The 22,992-nt window shown below is 39.9% G+C and overlaps 1 protein-coding gene across 1 annotated transcript in view; it reads right to left on the bottom strand.

Annotated features, from left to right (window-relative positions):
• Positions 1-7,005: 7,005 nt before the first annotated feature.
• The window catches only part of Prkdc (protein kinase, DNA-activated, catalytic subunit), a 147,917-nt gene continuing 131,930 nt past the window's right edge, over positions 7,006-22,992 (bottom strand). The window contains exons 75-87 of the mRNA XM_010630323.2: positions 22,254-22,341; positions 21,880-22,023; positions 18,965-19,169; positions 17,263-17,330; positions 16,493-16,713; positions 16,138-16,230; positions 13,804-13,896; positions 13,343-13,414; positions 12,700-12,901; positions 11,919-12,107; positions 11,075-11,214; positions 9,139-9,371; positions 7,006-8,560 (exon numbers count right to left, since the gene is read on the bottom strand). Coding sequence (XP_010628625.1) covers positions 9,167-9,371; positions 11,075-11,214; positions 11,919-12,107; positions 12,700-12,901; positions 13,343-13,414; positions 13,804-13,896; positions 16,138-16,230; positions 16,493-16,713; positions 17,263-17,330; positions 18,965-19,169; positions 21,880-22,023; positions 22,254-22,341 — 1,720 coding nt within the window. The 3' untranslated portion in view covers positions 7,006-8,560; positions 9,139-9,166. The remainder of the gene's footprint in view (positions 8,561-9,138; positions 9,372-11,074; positions 11,215-11,918; positions 12,108-12,699; positions 12,902-13,342; positions 13,415-13,803; positions 13,897-16,137; positions 16,231-16,492; positions 16,714-17,262; positions 17,331-18,964; positions 19,170-21,879; positions 22,024-22,253; positions 22,342-22,992) is intronic.

The following is a 22,992-nucleotide window of genomic DNA, read 5'->3' as shown; positions in this document are numbered from 1 at the left end:
CACCTAAAGAAATTCATGACCACCAGACCAGCACTCCAAAAAGTTCTGAAGGATATTCAAAACAAAACAAATAAACAAACACACACCAAAAAACCCCAGTGAAGACAGTAATTCCAGGGCTGGGGATTTAGCTCAGTGGTTCTGCCACCTGCTTTGCAAATGCAAGGTTCTGAGTTTGATCTCTGATACCAAAAAAAAAAAAAAATAATAATAATAATAATAATTCAAATAGAATGAATTCACCAGGCAAAGCAAACAATCAAAAAAAAAAAGTAGGGGGGGAGGAAGGGAACCAATAACAGGAAAATAATATGACAAGGATAAGTCAATACATATCAATTATAACCATCAATATAAATGGTCTCAATTTACCAATCAAAAGAGACTGGCAAAATGGATCAAGAAACAAGATCCGACAATATGCTGCATACAAGATAAAGTCAATTTTATGCCAAGACTGATCAGAAGAGGCAGAGAAGGTGACCCCTCACTTGTTAAAGGAACACTAGAAGAGGAAGAGATAACAATCATAAATATATATGCACCAAATATATATTGGCACACTCAACAATATAAAACAAACACTAATAGGTATGAAAAATCAGATAAGAACTAATATAATTGTGATGGGGGACCTCAATACCCCACTGTCACAAATAGATTAATTAGACAAAAAAAAAATCAATGAAGAAATACCAGAGCAGAACCAAAACTTTGAACAAATGGACTTAGCAGATATCTACAGAGCATTCCACCTAATGACAACAGAATACACATTCTTATCATAAGTAAACAGAGGGCCAGGGATTTTGCTCAGTGGTGCCACCACCTGCCTCACAAGCTCAAGGTCCCAAGTTTGATCCCTGGTATGCCCCCCCACAAAGAAGTAGTACACAGTCCAAAGTAGACTACATACTAGTAATTGATCATGCTTAAGTAAATGCAAAGACATTTAAATTATCCCATGCATATCCATCAAACCACAGTGCAACGAAACTGGAAATCAATGGCAAAATAAATGACCAAAACTACATAAACATGTGGAAATTAACTCATACCCTCCAAAAAACCAATGGATCACAAAACTAAAGAAGAAATTAGGGGGCTGGGGACTTGGCTCAGTGGTTCCACTGCCTACTTTGCAAGTGTAAGGTCCCCAGTTTGATCCCTGGTACAGAAAAAGAAAAAGAAGGGAGGAGGAGGAGAAGAAATAATTAGACAGTTTCTACAATTAAACGATAATACCATTATCACATATTGGAACTTATGAGATGCAATGAAAGCAGCTCCATGAGGGAAATTTATAGTGGTGAATTCCTACATCAGAGAAAGACAGCGAGCTCAACCTAATTTTGAACTTCAAGGATCTAGAAAGAGAAGAGCAAGCTATCATTTCTCAGCCTTTTTGGGCTAAGATCAAGTGAAGAAGAGCAAGCTAAACCCAAAATATGTAAAAGGGAATTATTTTTAAAAATCAGAGAAGGAATTAATGCAAATGAGACTAAGAAAATAATACAAAGAATCAATTAACTGAATTAGTTCTTTGAAATATTAAGTAAAATAGACAAACCCTTAATGAACCTTAAAAAAAAAAGGAAGAAAAAGGAGTTGGGATTTAGCTCAGTGGCACTGCACCTGCCTCAAGTGCAAAGTCCTGAGGTGGATCCCTGGTATTCCCCTACCAAAAGGAGGATAAGACTCAAATCCATGCAATTAGAAATGAAAAGGGAAAAATCATTAGAAATTCTGCAGAAGTCAAGAAGATCATCAGTATCTACTTTGAGACCCTGTACTTTAATAAGATGGAAAACTCAGAAGACATGACTGATTCCTAGGCACATATGAATTACCAAAGATGAATCAAGAAGATATAAAAATTCTAAGTAATCCAATATCAGTCAATAAAATTGAACAAATAATAATAATCTACCAACAAAGAAAAGCCCAGGTCCCAAAGGATTTACTGAATTCTACAGAGCTTTTCTTATATGAACACTTGTTCATGTAGCCCACTTGTAGTTCATTAGCAACACAACTGTCAGGGATTATATCCCATAAATTCGTTACCCAGGTCATGACCTTTTACAGACTAGGCCTCACAAAGTTTCCATGAAATCAAGTGTAAACTGAAGACTTACCAGGGCCAGGGATTTAGCTCAGTGGTACTGCCACCTGCCTCACAAGTGCAAGGTCCCGAGTTCGATCCCTGGTACCAAAAAAAAAAAAAAAAGACTTACCAGACAAGAGTGGCAACAAAAATGATGGCAGTTGTCTTAGTTACTTTCTCATTATTGAGACAAAATACCCAATGCCCAAAGTTAAAGAAGTAAAGGTTTATTTTGCCTCATAGTTTGTAGAGGTTTTAGTTCATATCTGGCTCTAAGGCAGGTTGGAATGGCAGAGGAGAAACAGTCCATGGCAGGGTAGGCAGGAAGTAGCAGCAGCAAGCAGTGAAGCTTACTCCTCTCTGTCCCTTTCATATTCCATCAAAGCTACAAGCTTATTGATAGGTGACACCCACATCCAGGATAGGGCTTCCCATTAACTATACCCAGAACAATGCTAAACTAATCAATGGATTAATCCAACTATCACACCCTTAATCCACGTTTATACACCCTTACTCCACATTCATACCCCCTGTATCAGTGGTGGCAAACCTGTGGCACTTGTCATTGTGTCTTTTGAGACAAAAGGTGCTAATGTAGAGTTGTTTTGTCTAAACTAAAACCTTAATATTCAGGTTTCATTGTAGTGTTGGCATTTTGCAATAAATAAATGGGTTTTGGGTTGTAGTTTGGCACTCAGTCTCTAAAGGTTCACCATCACTGCCCTAGGTATAGCCACCTCCAAAATGCCCCACCTTTGAGTGCATGAGGCTTCGGCGGGGATAGCTATATATAAGCCATAACATTCAGTCCCAGGTCACCAAAACACTCATATGCATCCCTTTATGCAAAAGGCATTCAGTTCATCTCTAAAAGTGGCCAGAGTCCTAACAGTTTCATCATTGCTGAAAAGTTCAAGTCCAAAGTCTCCTCTGATATTTAATTTGAACTCTTAGCTGCGAGCTCTTATACAAATGAAAAGAAAGTTAAATAGTTCCAAAATGCAATGACACAAGATAAACATTCCCATTCCAAAAGGTACAAATAGGGGGATAAAAAGGACTGAGACCAAAACCTAGCAGGGCAAATGTTAAGTCCCATATGTTCATGTCTAGCATCCTTGGCAATCTGTGGCAAAATGTGAACTCCAAAGGGCATGAATGGCTCTGGCCCTATAGCCCTGCAGGCAGTTGTAGCCCTCATGGATTCTCTCTTGGGCTGGTTTTGCTCATTCCTTCTGACTTTCCACAGATGATCCACATTCTTGGCTTCTCCAACTTTCTGGGGTCTCCACTGTACTTTCAGCTTCACACTCACCCCTTCACACACTGCTCGACCTCTCAGGCCTTCTTCTGAAATCTGTGTGGAAACCTTTCTGATCCCATAACTCTTGCATTCTTCATGCACCTAAAATCAATGCCACATGAATAAGGCCATTCTGCTGCCAGCTGGATCAGTAGCCAGGCTTCCTCCTCTCTTGGCTGTTGAGGTCAAGTGCCAGGATTGTTGAGTGCTATGAACCCAATTCTGAGGAACAAATTCCTTAGGCCACTGCTGTTCTCGAACATAGTACTCTGGGATTCTCTTCAAAGCTGTCTTTCACCTTTGCAATTTTGAGGCTGCAAAGGATGGAGTCTTGCTGGTTCTTGTGATGCCCTCAGGACATCTTTTCCATTATCCTCTTCTGAAAAACTTGGCTTTTTGTTGTGGTGGTTTTGTGTCTTGCTATGTAGCTCAGGCTTGCCTCAAACCCATGGTGGTCTTTCTGCCTTTGCCTCTACAGGCAACTTGTTTTAGCAACTAAGTTCTCTCCTCCATCTGTGTAGTCTGCAATTCTTGTAGTTTCCTTTTTGGCCAAACTCAAAACTTTTAAAATCATTCTGCTGGGATGTTTGCTCTTGCTTTTCATTATAGATCTGACTAATCCCCTCCCCAACAGTAGCCATGTCACCACCACCTCAACATTAGGTTGTCCTGAATTTTTTTTTTTTTTTTTTTTTTTTTTTTTTTTTTTTTTTTTTTTTTTTTTTTTTTTGGCAAGATTTAGTCTACCACCCTTAACCTCAGTCTCAGGCAGTCTCTGAATGCAAGAAAAATGCAGAAAAATTTTGTGTCAAAGCATAACACACATGGTCTGTTATGGAGTCCAACAGCCAATGGAGTACAAGAGTCAATGAAGTCCTTGTTCCTGACTTCCTAAGCCTGGTCATTACTGAATGCATTTTTATCAGAATTCTGGTCTTCTCACCTCTGATCAGAACTTCCCATCAAGTTCAGCTTTTAGCATTCCAGAGATGGCCCTTCAGGCAGCATCTCCAAATCTTTTCAAACTCTCCCCACAAGCCAGTTCCAAAGGGTCCTGAACCACATGGCCAGGCACTGTCACACCAATGGCCTCACTCCCAGCACAAACATCTGTCTTAATTCCCCCCTTTGCTGAGACAAATACCCAACACCCAAAAGTTAAAGGAGTAAAGATTTATTTTGGTTCATAGTTTGTAGAAGTTTCAGACCATAGTCAGCTGACTTCAAGGCAGGTTGGCATGGCAGAGGGGCATCACAGAGGAGAAACAGTCCATGGCAGGGTAGGTAGGAAGTAGCAGCAACAAGCAGTGAAGCTTACTTTCTTTCTGTCCCTTTATATTCCATCCAGGCTCCGGGCTTATTGATTGTTGCCACCCACCTGCAGGGTAAGGTTTCCCATTACCCATACCCAGAACAATGCTAAACCAATCAGTTGCTCAATCCAATCATCACACCCTCAATTCACAAACCCTACCCTTAATCCACACTCACACACCCTTTATCTAGCCACCTCTGAAAAGCCCCATGAGATTTTGAGGTGGAAATTTAGATACATACCATAATAGTTAGGAATGATGGTCCATACAAAAGACAAAAAAATAGACACCAAAATTCACAAAACATTTATTTAAGTCCATTAAGTACATCCATTATAACAATGTATTGAATCATAAATATTCCTATTGGATACAAGCATGTTATCAAACATGTATGTTATTTGTGTGTTGTGTCTACCCTTGGTCACTCTGCAATGTCTCAAATTCATCCATTTACATCTTGTACAAAGGTACTCACTTAGGTATTTACAAATAATTATAATTTATATTATCATTTGCTGTTAATGTTATGTTTTAACTTACATCTGTCACATGTTGCAATAGACATATTCATATTCATATGTGTCCATGTGGCTGACAATCTTAACTGAGTCTTATTTTTGGAGTAGGGCTTACATCACAAGCATCCTGAAAAATCATGCTAGGATTTATTTTCCTATTAGGTCTTATTTTGGGGGACAAATGTTAACAGCATTTAAAATCCCTACTTTATCAGTGAAGTTGGAGGGAATTTTTGTTATGTCTTTGCTCCATCAAGGCACTAGGCTGTAAAACACCAAGGTGTAACCTACCTGCCAAGACTTAACTGTTGTCTCACAAGATTTAATACCAAATTGCCTATCCAAACTATTGTAGCACTTTTTTTTTTCTTCTAAATTTAAAATTTTTAATCTAATGAAGGATGTTGCCACTTTGTCAGTGAAGGCTCAAAAAATTAACTGAATTTGATGTTACAGGGATGGATTCTTTTTCTTTTTGAAGATACTGGGGACTGAATCCAGGGGCTCATGCATGGTAGGAAGTTCTACCAGTAGGGTTCTACCACTCAGATACAATCCCAGTCCTTTAAACATTTTTTACTTTGTGTCAGGTGTGGCGGTACACACTGTAATCACAGCATTTGGGATCCTGAGGGAGGAGGATTACTGAGTTTGAAGCCAATCTAGTCTACATGGTGAGTTCAAAGCCAGCCTGAACTGCATAGTGAGACCGTTCTTTACAATTTTTAAATTTTGAGACAAGGTGGTGCTAAATTGCCCAGTCTGGCCTTGAACTTGGTTATCCTCTTACCTCAGCCTTCTGAATAGCTGGAATTACACACATGTGCCAACTTACCTGGTGAAAATGATTTTTTTCTCTTCTTTGACAGGGTCCTGCTATGTAGGCTGGCCGGGAACTATGAAGCTCAAGCTGGCCTTGAATTTGAGGCAGTCCTGCCTCGCTTCTGAATCCTGGGATCATAGGTGTGTGCTAGCACATCAATGAAAATTATTCTTCAAAGTATAAGAAGAGATCTTTGTAAAAACAAAGCACAGGGGCTAGGGATTTAGCTCAGTGACACCATGCCTGCCTCACAAGCACAAGGTCCTGAATTTGATACCTGGTAAAAAAACAGCAACAAAGCACAGGTTTCTAGTTATCTATGAAGCTAGTTTAAAAAAAAAATTTGGTGAAAAATGTGGTAGAGGGCCGGGGATTTAGCTCAGTGATGCCATCACCCACTGGCCTCATAAGTGCATAAGTGCAAGGTCCCAAGTTCAATCTCCAAAAGGTGGGGGAGGACTGCTTTTGTCTTACATGGCATCTCCTCTCTGCCAGCTGCTTGCTTTCCCCACCATTTCTGGCTGATTCAACAGGACTGGCAATCAGAGACTGATTTGCTCCAGCCTCAGAAGTGACACTCAACACCTCCACATTACCTTTATATAAATAAGAAAACTCTTTTGAGAAAAGGTCTTGCTAAATTGCCCAGGCTGAACTTGAACTTGTAATCATCCTGCCTCAGCCTCCTAGAGTGCTAGGATTACAGGTGTGCACCATCACACTTAGCTATAAAAACTTGAAACTTAAATTCCACATTATATGCCAGTGGTGGTGAACTTATGGCATGTGTTATTGTGCTTTTCTTTGTTTTTTTTTTTGGTACCAGGGATTGAACTCGGGTCCTTGCGCTTGCAGGCCACCGAACCGCTGAGCTAAATCCCCAGCCCTATTGTGCTTTTCTTTGAAGACAAAGGATGTTAATATAGTTGTTTTTTCTAAACTAAAACCTCAGTATTCAGGTTTAATTGCAGTTTTGGCACTTTGCCTTAAGTGGGTTTTGAGTTGTAAACTTGGTCTCTAACTAGGTTCACCATCACTGTTACAGACTGATGTTATTTCTTTCTTTGTTTTGCTTTGATTTTGTGGTACATAGGGATTGAAGCAAGGACTTTTGCACTGAGCCAATGAACTATAACCACAGACCCTTTTTTTTGTGAGACAGGGTCTCACTAAATGGATAAATTGCCCACATTGGGCTAGAACTTGTGATCTTCCTGCTTCAGCCTTTATAAGGTGCTGGGGATTACACGCTCAGCATGTTATTTCTTTACTTACCAAATAAAATTGAGTTCATGTATTTTACAAAAACATGTATCACAGTAGAGAATTCTATCCTTTCCAGAAAGTAATTTAAAATATAAAACACTCCAAGACAAAAGTAACCAAACAGATCAAATAAAGAGGCGGAGTGAGGAGTGAACATCGTACTACAAACCCTATACCCCAGACCTAGCCAGTTGTCATGGTGATTACTGACTGTGCTGCAGAGAGAATTTCCCAAGCAAAGTTACATTAATGCCTTGATTTGTGAGCCAGGGACACTCAAGAGCCACATGACATTTTCATTCTGGACCTTCAGAAACCAGCCAGCCATTAAGAGCACCTGTGTGACTGTCAGCACCAAAGACATGGTAAGTCTCAATGAATACAAGAGTACCTAGTGAGGTTGCTGTCACAGGAGTTGTTACAGATAAAATGCTAGCACAGAAGGTTTGATATCGCATGGCTTCTCTCATAGAGAAACCCAAAGTATAAATAAACAGCAAAATAAAAGACAGACGATAGGAAACAGGGAGATGGACTTGTAAAAAGGGGATGGGGACCTGGGGATTGAGCAAGATAGGAGGGAGAGGGAGGGAAAGTAAATAAGGATCAAGATGTAATATGTGTATGTACCAATTCTCCACAATTTATTATCACATGTTACAAACATATAGTAACAAAAAAGGGAAAAGAATGAAAAAACTTTCACGGTGTACAATATAAAGATCTCCAATTAGTAATGATACAGAATGTAACTGTCGCATTGTATAGAAATATTAACATGAGCCTAGTTATACAAATGTCTTTATTTTTTAAAAATGCTAGAGTTCTGAGGTCCAGGGTGGCAGCCATCAGCCACATGTGGTTCCTTCAATTAATTATAGTTGATCCTCTTTACTCAAATTTGACGTTTACAAAAATTCATTTACCGGCTAAGATTACCTCCAAATCAATATCCATGATGCTTCTCAAACCACTCACAGACACGAACGGGACAGTGAAATGATACACTGCTCTACTTCCTGTTCTAGCTCACAGGCTTTATCCACCTCCCTGTCACTGTATGTGGGATTTATGAAGTTCTCTTGAGCCTGGTTGCAAAGCACTTTTAGCTACCTTCCAGGGGGTGGGGTGAGTAGAAAAATTGGATGCTAAGATCCAGGTTTTCATTCTTCTAAACAAAGATTTCCTCTTCTACAGCACGTCTATCCTAATACATAAAAACTAGAACAGAAAGGAAAGAAAAAAAAAAACTAGAAAAATATCCAATGCAATCATTTTTAAATACGTCATGATTATAGCTTTACCTTTTCTTATTATTCCTATACTGCTTATATAATTAACATCGTATCATTTATGCTGTTGGCTTTGCTTGTATAAAATCTTAGTGATGAACTCTTTCGGGGTCATCTCCATGTACCATAAGGAATGAGCACATTCCGTGGGATGTTTATACTTAACACTGTTTATTGAGATTGCTACTTTATCTACCTGATTTATTCTTGACTCATTATTTTGATGAGTCAACACATATGTTTTTCTGTTACAAGTAACCTAGTCTTTGATTCATATCAATATTCATTTACTCATCATGATCTTGCTTGAAACACATGCTATACAGTTCTATCACTACATAGATTTTTCTCTTTTTTTTTTTTTGGAACCAGGGATCAGACTTGGGACCTTGTGCTTGTGAGGCAGGTGATGGAACCACTGAGCTACATCCCTGGCCTAGATTTCTTTTTTGTAAGACTTCAGCAAAATCAGATCCTTGACTTCTGTCAACAGAAGCTGGGGCTTACTTTACAGTTGCTGTGGCTGCCACAAATATCACAACCAGGGCTCCCATCCTCTCCAAGCTCTGCCAAGGATGTTGGGGTCTGTGGCCTGGTCCAGTAAACACTTCACTTGGGTCTCTTCTGAAAGTCCACTCTCTGGCTCTCGGGCACGGATATTGTGATCTCTACTTCCCCGAGCAACAGCTGTGTAACTCCCAAATGCAGGGGACTTCTCATGGCCCAGAAATAGTTCATCACTGGAAAAAAATTAAACTAAATAAATCAGTAGGTAATAAAAAAGAAAATAAAGTCACAAAAAATTGAAAAAATATGAAAACACACAAATTATCTTTCCTCTGTTGCCTGCATTCCTAGCTAGCCCCAAGGAACATTCTCTCTCACCATTTATGAAACACCTTCTGTTGATCATAACCCTGAAGTCAAAGGTTACATGTGAAGTACACTAAAACACCAATAATGCTGCTATTAACATTCACATTTAAGTTTTGGGGCAGATATATGCTTTTGTTTCTCTTGAATACATACCTAGGAGTGAACTGCTGAGTAAAGAACAACTCTATGCTTAACATTTTGAAAAACTATCAGACTATTTTCTCAAGCAACTGTACCACTTTCTTAATTTTTCTTTTTTTTTTTGAGACAGGGTCTCACTATGTAGTTGAGATAGACCTTGAACTCACTATGTAGCCCAGGCTGGCCTGGAACTCACAGTGACCCTCCTGCTTCAGCCTCCTGAGTGCTGGGATTACAGGTATGAGCCACCATGCCCAGCTAACTTGGCCATTTTCTGTTTCCACCGGCAGAGCATGCTGGTTCTGATGATGACACCCTCGCCAGCAGCGGTTACAGCCACAGCAGTGGGTGTGAACTGCAGTCCTATTTGCATTTCCCTGACTAGTTAAGCTGAGCATTTTTTCGTGTGCTTATTGTCTATGTGTATAATTTATTTAAAGAAATATCATTCTGATTCCTTTGACCATTTTAAAATTGGGTTATGTGTCATTAAGTTGTAAGAGTCTTTATTCTGGATATAAAACCTTTGTCAGATATTACTTGCAAATATTTTCTCCCATTCTGTAGGTTGTCTTTTTACTTTCTTTTCTTTCTTTTCTTTTTTTTTTGCAGGGTTAGGGATGGAACCCATGGCCTTGCACGTGCCAGATAACTGATTTACCAAAGCTATATCCATAGCCTGTTTAAATTTTTTAAAGTTTTGAAACAAGATCTTGCTAAGTCACTAAGTTGCCCAGGCTGGGCTTGAATTTGCAGTCTACCTGCCTCAAGCTGCAAGAGTGCAGGGATTACAGGTGTGTGCCACCATACCCAGCACCTGCTATGTTTTTTTCTACATGTTTTATAGTATTCTAAAAGCTGACCTGAAACAAAAAACAAAAAAACAAGCTAGCCTAAAGGTCAGTTCAACTTGTATGTGGACAAGCCCACACTGTGTTTACCGTATCTGTGGGCTGTGTCCCACAGGGTCAATGCCCTTAAAAGGACAAAAGCCAATCTAAAGCACAAGTCTTTTCACATAGCTAACACTATTCTGGCAAATTCCAATCTTCCCGCTGGTGCAGCATATCCCAGACACTGACATGAAGCCAGAGATCTGTGCACAGCACAGCTCCGGGTCATAGGTCTCACCTGGCCTTGGAGAAGTTGGCCTAAGCTCACTTTCCTCATTTGAAAAGTGAGCACAGGCTGAGTGCTGTGGCACACACCTGTAATCCCAGTACTCAGAAGGTTGAGGCAGGAGGATCGCTGTGACAGTTCATGATCAGCCTGATCTACACAGCAAGACACTGTCTCAACTCCCACCCCCTCCCACAAATAGTGAGGACAGCCACACTATTGCCACAGGCCCAAAGTGCTCATTTTATACACAGTGCATTGATTCTTCAAGAAACAGCACGTTGGCATTTGTTTATGACAATCTTACCAAGTAATAACAGCTGGATTGGCACCAGCTAATTTTCTCTTGGCGTAACATATTTTCTGTCGAGGATACCAGTTTTGATCAGTTACATTTACTTTTTGAATCCATGATCCTCCTTTTTTCAGCATTTTTTGTTCAAAATTCTAAAGGAAAAGAACAAGACTTTCTCTACTCATTGTAACAATATATACAATCACATTCAAATAGATTAAATCAAGAAGTGATCTCAAAACATCTGTAACTGGGAACAGCCCTGTGGCTTTTTTGGGGGGGTAGGGGGATTGAACTCAGGACCTTGCACTTTCAAGGCAGGAATGGTGACACTAAGCTACACCCCTGGCCCAGCCCCTATGGCTTTTTCTACTGATTCTAATGGTGGCACACATCACAGTGACCATGAGCTTGAGGGGCTGCACGGACGTGTGAAATGTCACTCCATTTTAGGATGAGCAGCACTGGGCTTGATTCCATGGGGGCTGTACTCTGGAGAGCCTTTCAGACTTAAGATAGCACTATCTTTACGATCAAAGAGTTCACATAGAACAGTTTTAAACCAAAAGGTGCGTCAGAGAGAAATCAGACCCACCAATCACCAGTGGGTCCACAATTCCACCTCCAGTTAGAAATAAACTTGCTTGAAGCTATCGCTTTCTCCAAGTGAAAGTTTTGACCTCTTATCAGGTTTTGAGGCCAAGTGATCCCAAATGTTAATTTTGAGAAATGCAGTACAAAATGATGCAAATATCTTAGTAAACATCATCTGACATGTTTTCACTAAATAACCAGAGAGACCGAATCATTCGCCGGAACACTGACATAAAAATGTTACATGCATATAAAAACCTACTTTCCAATCGAAGGATGGCTCCCTTATGAACACGTCCATGGTGCTAGTAAGCAGGTCTGCATCTGAGCGGAAGGCCCTCAGTGCATGCACCATGACACTGTACACGAGACCCGTTTCTTTCATGGGTAACATCAGGTTAATAAATTGGCGAGTTAGACGAAAAGGCATCAATTCAGGAACCGGCAAGAACTAAACAAGAGAAAAAACACATTCAAGAAGTAGATACATTAAAAGCATTAAGCTGTATTACGTACACATACCAACTTTCCATGATGAAAAAAGCAAAAGCTTGGGTGGAGGATCACAGAATCTGCTATCGAAACCTGCCTTGAAAATGTTCAGAGGTTAATGGCAGAGAAAAGACGGGTATCATGTTTGATACAAGATAAGTGGATTATGGGGCTTCATAAGACTTCTCTGATGGACTCTTTTTACACAGAAATGCATTCTATTCCTGACTCTGACTACATAAGTCATTATCATGTCTTCCATGACCTGCCTAAACAAGCCTAAAATGAGGTTAAGATTTCTTTTTTCAGATTTAATGACCATGACAAAAATCAACCCATGTCATTTCTTCTTCAAAAACTATTCATTTCTAGAAGGTGCTATAGCCAGGTATGATGGTGCACACTTGTACTCCCAGCACTCAGGAGGCTGAGGCAGGAGGACTGCTTCAAGTATGCCAGCCTGGGCTACACAATGAGTTCAAGGCCAGCCTCAACTACATCCTGGCCACATAATAATCCTAAACTAGCCAACAAGAGTAAGACAAACACACCTGGGTAGCTGATCCGAATGCGTGTCCAAAATCTATTCCTATGATGCCGCCTGTCTCCATGGTCACCATGAAATTGTTCAGGTGTCTGTCCCCGATGCCGAGGAGCCAGTGGCTGATACACAGCAGTGCGTGAGAGGTGGAGAAGTGGGAGCGAAGTGCCAGGAAGGCCTCGGGGCCAGTGCTCATCTTCACAAAGGCCCGCCTGGGAAGAGAAGCTGTGTGTCAGGGTTTAGACCTGGAATGTGTCCCAGAGCCTCATGCGGTCAGAGCTGGGGCTTCCGGAAGGTGACTGGCTCTTAGTGTGACAAAGAGACCGGCTGAGGTGGGGTCTGGCTGGAGCCGAGTCCCTGGGCTGGTGATTGGAAGGTGCATCCCCCTCGCTGGCTCCTCCCTTTGCTCTCTGCTTCGTGGTCATCAGACGAGAGTGTCTTTCCTTCACCCAGGCCCTTCTACCATGCCGCTGCCTCCTTGGAGCCGGCCAGCCACGCACCGAAACTTCTAAAACTATGAATCAAAACAAACCTCTCCTCCTTTAAGTTGTGGTTATTAGATACTTTGTCCTAGTGACCAGAAAGTGACTAAGACACCACATGTGGTCTTTGCTACACCTTTGGGACATTTGTGAAGTTATACGTGTACTTACTTTAAGAGATCAGCAGGTACTTTACTTTCTCTTTTTCTAAAAGCCATGACTGTTTCTGTACGATTAGCTCCCCTACGATTTAATAATACAAAAACATCTCAGAACCAATTTCTCACAATGTGAAATTAAAATTTTAACTCATATATTTTTTTATTTTTTGGTACTAGGAATTAAACTTGGGTCCTCGCATGGCAGAACCACTGAGCTAAATCCCCGGCCTTTAACTCTTATTTATACCGAGCTGGGGATTTAGCTCAGTGGTTGTGCCGCCTGCCTCGAAAGTGCAAGGACCTGAGTTCGATCCCTGGTACCAAAAACAAAAAATAAAACTCTTATTTATACTGAAGCTCAAATGTGAAATAACTAGATTTTGATGATCTCTTCAAGGCAAAACTTCCTAAGAATCAAAAGTACATATGCAACTTTGAGAAGAAATAATATAAAGGAAGTCTAAAACTTACTTATACATTAACACGTAAGCTGCAGCATCATATTTTCCTGACATTTTGGCCAGCCATTCTTTATAGTCAATGATTGGTGCTCTGATGTCATTACTAACAAAAAAAGGGGGGGATCAAAATTAGGGAGGTGCTTATTTAGGGTTAGAGACAAAGACCACTAAGAGTTCACTGAAAAACAGAAGAGGAAGGGAAAAATAAACACAACTTTTATTCACATTCAATATTAACATCAAACCTATGGAACTTTGAATCTCGAATTTCAATGTGCTGTGACTCATTCTTAATTACTCCAAAAGAAACCCAAATAATTTCCTATATAGAACTTTGGGCACAAAACAATCATATACAATAACTTTCCTGTTTCATACAGAGAAGGGTAAGAGAAGCTAAACACAAACATCAGTGACCTTGGCGTGATGCTGAAAATGTGATCTAGAAACGCTTCCTCACAAGGCGACTGTACTGTACAAGGTACATTGGGCAATGGCAAAGGAAAAGCCAGTCCCCTGTCGAGGACGGAGAACCCTGTTTGTATGCTTAACAGTACAGATCTCGGTCTTCGCCAATTTTAGTGTGTAGGTACACACAAAATCCACCGTAAGATGAAGTATTTTCTTAACTTGAACCTGGAAAGCTATTTTCCTTTTTTCTTTAGCTGTTTTTAATAATAGTTCACAGGATAAAGGCTGTATCTGGACAAATGTGATATTTGTATATTTGGCTACTTGTGACTTGATGACAAAAGCCTTAACGAGTTTTCCTTAAAAACAAAACAAAAAGCCCAAAACTAAAGACAGTTGTTTTACAAAATGAGACTCAGTAGTTCAATCATTTAAGCTGATTTTTTTCTGAGTCACTACTAATTTACAAGTATATTACAGCTTTTTAGATTTAAATTCTCTCCTGTGACACCCCCCATACTCCAATCCAACTCAAAACCTTGTACTTGCTAGGAAGGCACAGCACTACTGAGCTAAATCCCCGGCCCCTCTCCTGTGATTCTTTTCCTCTGATGTGATCTTGTTATGTGGCCCAGGCTGGGCAACAGGCTCCTGTGGTTGGACTGCAGGTCTGCACTACTGCACCAGGCTCTCTCCTCCTAGTTTTAGAAGATGAAACTCCTAGTTGTGAAACCAAAACCGGCTACATTAAGGAAAAAAGAGCAAAATCTTTAATAACAAGAAGCTGGAAGTGCCTTCTTTTAAGCAGGAGTAGGAGCTGGCAGGAATCCACACCATGAGGAAAGCACTTCACTCACTGAGCCCATGCTCACCTTACTTAATGCTGCAGGATTCCCGCCTCACAGAAAGAGGGCGGGGAGCTCATGAAGCCCAAGTGCTAGTTCAGGACACCCAGCGGGAGTCAGAACCTCAGAACCCAGATGAGACCTGGGACTTCTGATGCCAGGAAGCTGGTCTTGCAGGGAAATGAGAGGCAATTCTAAGCAAAGCACGTAAATGTTTAGAATTAAAAGTTGACAGGGCTCAACCCCAGCATTGTAGTAAAAGAAAGGTGGCAAACTACCCTATTTATTATCTGGGTATGTGGGTTTGATGAGAATATGCTTGATTTTATGCTAACTGATCCTGAGTGATGAAAATATTGTTCCTGTTTAAATACCTTCAGGACAGAATGAGATGACAATTTCCTCTTCCTTCATCCTACAACTTGTGATCAAAACCTATCAACTCTACTTTCAACACGTCTTTCGTTATATTGTCCTTGTTTTCGTTTATAGAAACAAATTAAAAAGCTTTTCTGATAAAAAAAATACATGTTCATTATAGAAAAACTAGAAAACAGAAAAGGATAAAGACAAACACAAAGCATCATCTAGAATTAATCATTAATAATCTCAGCTACACCACTCATAGGCTGGGTGACCCAGGATAAAGTACTTAACCTCTCTGGGCCTCAGCTTCATTGGTACAGAAACGATAATACTTACCTTGTAGCTTGCTACAGGTAGTAGTTCATACACATTAAGAACTAGAATAGTGCAGACCACATGGAAAAATATTTAAATAAATGTCAGCTACAGATCTATTATTTATTCATTTTATTTCCTTCAAATTTTTTTCTCCAAAGACTTTTAAAAAAATCGTGGTAAAATGTATGCAATCTCTGCTTAGTACCTTAGTATCATTCAGTTTATTCATCCAGCTGGAGCCAGATTAAAGGCCACGCCAGGGTAAGGATTTCAGAGCACCTTGTACAGGGACCCTGCACGTCACTGGCATGAGAGGTGAGCGAGAGCGCCACGAACTGCCCGAGTAAGGGGGAGTAGGTGGTTCAGACAGAAGCAGGCTAGAGCAGCAATCGGCTGCACACTACCTCAGATAAGCGGCCTTCTCCTCCTGGGACATGTTGTTCAAAAGAATGTCCTTCAAGGTAAAAGTATTTTCAATCCATTCAATTAATCCTAATCTGAAAAGGAACATAAAGTTTATGAATAAATGCAATCTCCAGTCGCTCTTTATTACAGAAAAGTGTTCTGGAGAATCAAAGAAAGATTTGTTTATGTTCACTTGTCCTTGACTTTCCCACACAGGTCTGTGTTGCAAACCCAGTCGAGCATTCTGCCCGCGGGATCTAAGCCCTTACATGTCCGGCACCTCCAACCTCACCCCAGGACAGTCACACAAGGACCCCACCCAAGGCTCCAATCCCACACACATCTGCTTTGTACCTGGAGGTCATGGGCACCACACAGTATGTCCTCAGCTGCATGTTTCTCTGACTGCAGGCAGCGTCACGGGACAGGATGACGTTCATGATCTCAAAGAGCTGCTCGATGCGCTGGTCCTGCCGAAGGTCCTCGCCGCCCTTGACCAGGAAAGGGTACTCCCTCTCATTGTGGCCTCGGATGACTATGTGCTTCGGTCTTCTAATGGAATTCATTACTTTTATCTTTAAAAATTAAGAAAATATTTTAAGTACAGTCAGATATTAGTCCATCACCACTGTCAAGAGGGGAAAGTGAGCCTGGCTGCATGTGTTCCTCAGAGACCTTTCTCTGCAAAGAGAACAGAGAACTCGGGCCAGCAGAGTTGAAAGCCAACAAATCATTTCTGTTACCTGCTCATGCCCAGATGCTGTGTCTATGGAAATGTAATATGCTCAGTTACAAATAATTGCTTACAAATTGAATATCCTTAGCAACAAGCATATCCAAGATGCAAATATTTTATAATAGATTATCTACACCTATTTTAAAATAGATACACACAGCCTACTCTTTATGATATCCTTAAAATGGTGTTAAAACACTGGAGACATTATATTAAGAAATTCAATCAATAAAACAATCAGCAAACTCTATTCAGTTTGAAACCTACATAGGAAGTTAATTATCCCTTCCTTGGTAGAGACAAATACATTTTCATGCCTGAAGAGCTACACACAACACATCAATAGTTCTCAGCATGGTAATGGGGGGTCACAGACTCTCACACTTACCCTCTCATCAAACCCAGAGATCCGTGCATGGTATTCAGGCAATGGCTTCCCCCTGCCATGATACTGACCTAAAATAAACCACAAAGTTTATTAGATACAGCTTATGATAGAACCTCTGTATTTTAAAACATATCTGTTGCTGAGCATGGTGGCACACACCTGTATCCCAGCACTTGAGAGGCTGTGGCAGGAGGATCACCATGAGTTCAAGGCCAGCCTGAGCTACATAGCAAGACCTTGTGTCAAGAGCAAAGGAATGAGGGCCAGGGATTTAGCTCAATGGTGCTGCCACTTGCCTCGTAAGCAGAAGGTCCTGGGTTTGGTTCCTGGTACAAGAAAACCCCCACAAAAACCCAAAAAAACCATAACAACAACAACAAACCTAAAAAAGCAAATGAAAAATGTTGATTTAATTTAAAAAAATCCCTCATCTAATATGAAAAACATTTTACCAAAAGTTTTTGTTTACAAAAAAAGGGGGGTCTTAGTTGGGTATAGTGGTGTGCCTACTATCCCGGATATTGGGGAGGCTGAGGCAGGAGAACTGCTTGAGCACAGGTATTCAAAGCTAGCAGGGCAACATAGTGAGACCTTAACACACACACACACACACACACACACAAACATAAAAAAATAAAGGTTGTATAGGTTATTTTTCAATTTGACTGATTAATGGATATCAGCATCCAAGTCTAAAAGACAAATTACAAATAGAAAAAATAATGCAATGAACTAGAGCACTGTGTTATTTCAAGGCAGGCACTCAGACTGCACATTAGGAGGCTTATACTTAAGTGCTTTTCTTGAAACTGACTAAATGCAACTGCACAGTTGTTAGCAACAGTAAAGAAAAGTGATTCTCCAAATATGCTTTTTCTTGTATTCACTGGAATGAGAACATGAGTAACCAGGTTAAAATATTTCTTTCTTCTGGCAAATTCCAGGGTGAAGGACAGAGAATTACAGACTTCCTTGGAAAAATCAGGCCTCGTATGCCAGGCATGCCTGGAAGACTTGGGCAGGATCAGTGCTCCAAGTTTGAGGCCAGGCTGGGCTACACAGTGAAATCAAGGCCAGCCTAAACTACACAGCAAAACCCTGTCTCCAAAAATAAGAGTAAATCCGGGGATTTAGCTCAGTGGTGCCACTGCCTGCTTTGCAAGCGCAAAGACCCAAGTTCGATCCTAGGTACAAAAAAAAATAAATTAATTAAAAAAGGTAAAAAAAAACAAACAAAAACAGAAAGGAAAATTATGCTTTTTTCACATCTGGTTAACTTGTTATATTGTCTTCATTCTCAATTCCACAAATCCTTTCTTCTGCAGGTAAGTAATTTTCATAATTAGTTCCTTTAAATGGAACTGATATTTCTAAGAAGAGTTACTCAGGAGCAAGGCCTGGGTATGTTCAGAGGAAACCTATGATTACCTGTTACCATAATTCCTAAATGAAAATCTGAATACTTGTCATAATCAGAAATATAAGAAAACTATTATCTCATTAGCCATTTAATAAAGTGCATCAATCAAGAACAATTATGGATTTTCCTAGTGATGAAAAACATGGTGAAGTTTAAAATTCTGAAAAAAAAAAAAAAAAGATAACTGTCAAGATTCCAGTATCACTGTTTCAGAAACCAAGAGTCCTCACTGTTGTGCTATTGTCTTTAGACTCTGCTTTTGTCCCCTGGGGGTTAACTCACCGGGAATCTCCAGCTCATTTCTCAGGAACTCCACTTTGAACTCACTCATCCAGGGGGAGCATTCTTTTAGATTCCCAGGAGGCTCTGAGTAGTTTTTCATTTTTGAAAGCAGCTCATCTGTAATGTCACTAAAGTCACCGAGCTTCATTTTGGACAGCTTAGAACCTCCATTCCCAAAGTGTTTATCAAATTCCTTTCCAAAGGCCTGAAATTATTGGTAATTTATCATAAGGATTGGTTTGAATGTTGGAAAAGGCTCTCGGTTTGTAAGTTTTCTTAACAAACAGGCGCCCAGAGATACAGGTTTCTTCCATGCCTTTAAGATTTATATTTCCACTTCCCTTGAAGGCTTCAGTACCCTAAAACTCCCAGGGCCTGCTTACCGCCTGTGGCTTGTGTTCCTTTAGAAGGTCATGCTTAGAAGGATTTGAGGATTTAAGTTCTAATAAGGACTTTCAAAATTTGGCAAGGCTATTTAAATTCTTTGTGCTCATTGTCTAGTTCTGGGTCTATATCATTACAATGACATGAATTATTAGGAATGAAGTTTAAAACAACAAAGGGAATACCTCAATAAATATTAGCAGCCCATAACTCTTCATATGCATTCAAAAGAAAAATATAAGAATGCTACTTTCTTAGTAATGTTTTAAGACACTATTTTGGATCAAACATCAGTGTAAACATTATTAGAAAAAGTTTACCCAATTCAGAACTAATTGCATAATATAAATCTGATATACATGAATTATAAGCTTTATTTTAAAACAATTCATTGTAAGAAAATTGACAAATGTAAAATGGATTTCTTCTTTGACTTATAAATGATTTAAAAGTATACGATCAATTCTTTAATGTACATGGAATGTTCAGCTATTTCCCAAATGTAATTAGCAGTACCATATTTGAAAGGCATGCCCTTAAGCATCCTCTAAAGTGAGGTAATTTATTTTGGTAGGTTATTATTTAAATTAATGAAAATTATCTGTTGGTTTGATCTGATGTACAAAGGACTGGATTTAGATTTTTTCCAAAGTACAAGAAATTAATCTCCAAAACACTTCATGCCTTGCCTGGTAGAAATGACAGGACGTTTCTGTCACCATGCTGCTGCCTCTGGGCAAGCGTCAGATACAGCTATGCTCAGCAGCAGCTGGGAAAAATAGCTGTCTATGCTGAAAGATTTTTAGGCACAGTTTTATGATGTCTAGCAGGGCAAGGAAGTGGCGATGAGGTGAAAGGGATAGGTGCGGTCTTCACTTGGGGCTGCACAGAATTTTTCCAATTGAGAGGAAATGCTGAGACAAAACCCTTTCACGAGGGTGCCCTGGGTCCTCTGAGGAAGAGCCTGGGTCAAGTTCCCTCTCTTTCCTCTCACTGACCCTTGGCAAGTTACCTGCTTTTCAGCTCCAGATGCCCTAGCTCGTAAGCCATACCCAGCCCATGGCCTGCTTTTATAAACAGTATTTTGTTGGGTTCCGCTACTCAGGCCCAAACGCACAGGCCCTATCCACAGCTGCCTATGCACAATGACAGCACCTGCAAGTTCTGGTGACAAGAGATTGGTATGGCCTGCAAAGCTGGACTGCTGGGCCTGCATACAAAGTGTGTGGGTCAATGGTTAGGCAAAACACAAAATACTGACACTTTCCCAAAACCAATATTCTATAACTTTATAAATATTAACCCATCAGTTTTAAGTATAATTTACTACTTCATTTAATCAGTTTCTGTCCTGAGACTCTTGTATATCCAAGAGCCAGCAGCACACATGATATGATGTGAAGCCCAATGTATGTCGTACTGCAAAAAACAGGAGTTTATGGTGTTATCTTCTCTTTCAGAATGCATTCCTAGTCACATTTAGGCCACAGGTAGTCCTGTATGTTACTATATTCATTCCTTTAAGAACTCAAACTACTGCAAGTAGGAATGACCCAATAAAAGCAATCACCACTTAACAAAATTATCTAACTGATTAAAGATGCCTATTTCACAGCAGAGAGTATGATAATTACTGGAGAAAAAGAACAAAATTAAATCCCACGTGTAAGGTTAAGTGAAGAGATAAAAGGAAAGGAAAGTTTAAAAAGCAAAGTAATTTTCTACTCCTCATAAGAACTGAAAACGTGTCTCCTTCCACACAGCACATGTGTCATTATTTTTAAGAGCTAAAAAGTGGAAATACCCCTCATGTTCATTAGTTGATGAAAGGATAAACAAAATATGGCATATCCAGAGAGGGATAACATTCAGCAATCAAAAGGAATGGAGTAGAGAGCTGATTCTTGCTACAATGGGGCTGAACTTTGAACACATTACACTAAAAGAAATAAGCCAGATATAGTCGGGGATTTAGCTCAGTGGTTCACTACCTGCCTCATAAACACAAGGTCCTGAGTTTGATCTCCAGTAGCAAAAATAAATAAATAAATAAATAAATAAATAAATAAATAAATAAATAAATAATAAGCCAGCTGTATTTTGTTAGGCTTGATTCATATGAAAAATCTAGAAGAGGCCTAACCTTAAGAGACAGAAAGTAGTTTAGTGGCTGGCTGGAGCAGGAAATGGTGAGTAAATGTAAATGGATACGAGGTTACTTTTGGTGGTGATGAAAATATTCTAAAACTGATGTATTTTCTTGATCTAATATCTAAGTCATTCAGAGAATTAAAAATACTAAAGCACATGTGACCTTCAGATCTAAGAATGTGAACATGAAGAACAGAATAAAACCTAGAGGTTTTGTCTACCAGAGGTTTCACCTGCTACTATCTGACCTAAACATATCAGTATCTCACTTACACATTCAAAGACATTTTAAGATCAGAATTATCAGCAAGTCATCAAATGTACATATATTGATCTTCCCACTGCTTCTGCTACCGTAAAGATAGGGCAACTGTCCATACCTGAATAAACCTCCTTCTGAAGGGCCCCAGGCCTGGAGCCTGTGGGTTGCCCAAGGCCGCATACATCTTGCCATACAATTTTTCAATATTTCTTTTATTTACAGGGTTTTTTCCTAGTTCATCTTTTATATCAGCAACCCAGTCCTGTACAAAATAAACAAATAAATAAATGAGAAGAATCAAGAATCACGCCCAAGTATTTTTTTTTGGTTTTTTTTTTTTAAGTATTTCGAGACAGGGTCTTGCTTTACAGTGCAGGCTGGCCTCAAATTTGTGGCAATCTTCCTGCCTCAGCTTCCCAAGTGCTGGGCTTACAGGCATGCACCACCACACCCGGCACAAGTTGTTTGGTGTACCAAAAGCTATTCTGTTACCTTGAAGAGCAGGTCAGGATTAGAGAGTTGTTCCAGGGCATTAATAAAGTCTTGAATCACTTCTCCTTGGTCCAACTTACTTTTGATCCTATAAAAAACATTTACCAGGTTTAGGTAACCAAACATCTTGTAAAGATCAAGGTCTATTACATAGTATAATGTCTGTATAAATATATAAAGATATGTACTTCATATCTACTACACATTCTAAGGAAGGAGCAATTTCAGCATTCTACCCAGTATCAGATGAAGTAGAAAGTGCCTTTTCTGTCAAGAGGTGTGGCTTAGATAAGGAGAAAGGTAGATCTTCTTGTGACAGATGTGGACATTTTAAGGTAAACTATTTGAAATACACATTTTCTGAAGTTATGAAAGAAGAAGTCACTTTCTCAACACACCTTTTTTCAAATATTTTTGTCTCCATTTTTAAAAAAACAATCCTGTCACACCAGACTCTGCTCAAAGGGAGTGTGTCAGGCAGGCCACGGCATGGCTGTAATATGCAAGCAAACTTACACACTGTGCCTTGCTAAGCTTCACTCTTCGTCTCTTCCAAAGCAAAGCACCCAAATAATAAGGAAAATCACCTGATGACAAAACCAGCTCTTGATGGAGAATGCATCCAGACCAAGTGTTCTTGCAAAAGTCACACTGTTGCCATTACATTAACTGAAGAAGTGTAAAGGGCATTTGCAGGCCATCTCCCAAGCCTCTGTTCAGAAGGGGGCTTCTTATATAT

The sequence above is a fragment of the Fukomys damarensis genome, unplaced genomic scaffold (assembly GCF_012274545.1).
Source record: "Fukomys damarensis isolate Sample0158 unplaced genomic scaffold, DMR_v1.0_HiC HiC_scaffold_5, whole genome shotgun sequence".
Taxonomy (NCBI): Eukaryota; Metazoa; Chordata; class Mammalia; order Rodentia; family Bathyergidae; genus Fukomys; species Fukomys damarensis.
The sequence above is the reverse complement of the archived record's forward strand: the minus strand, read 5'-3'. Positions and strand labels throughout refer to the sequence as shown.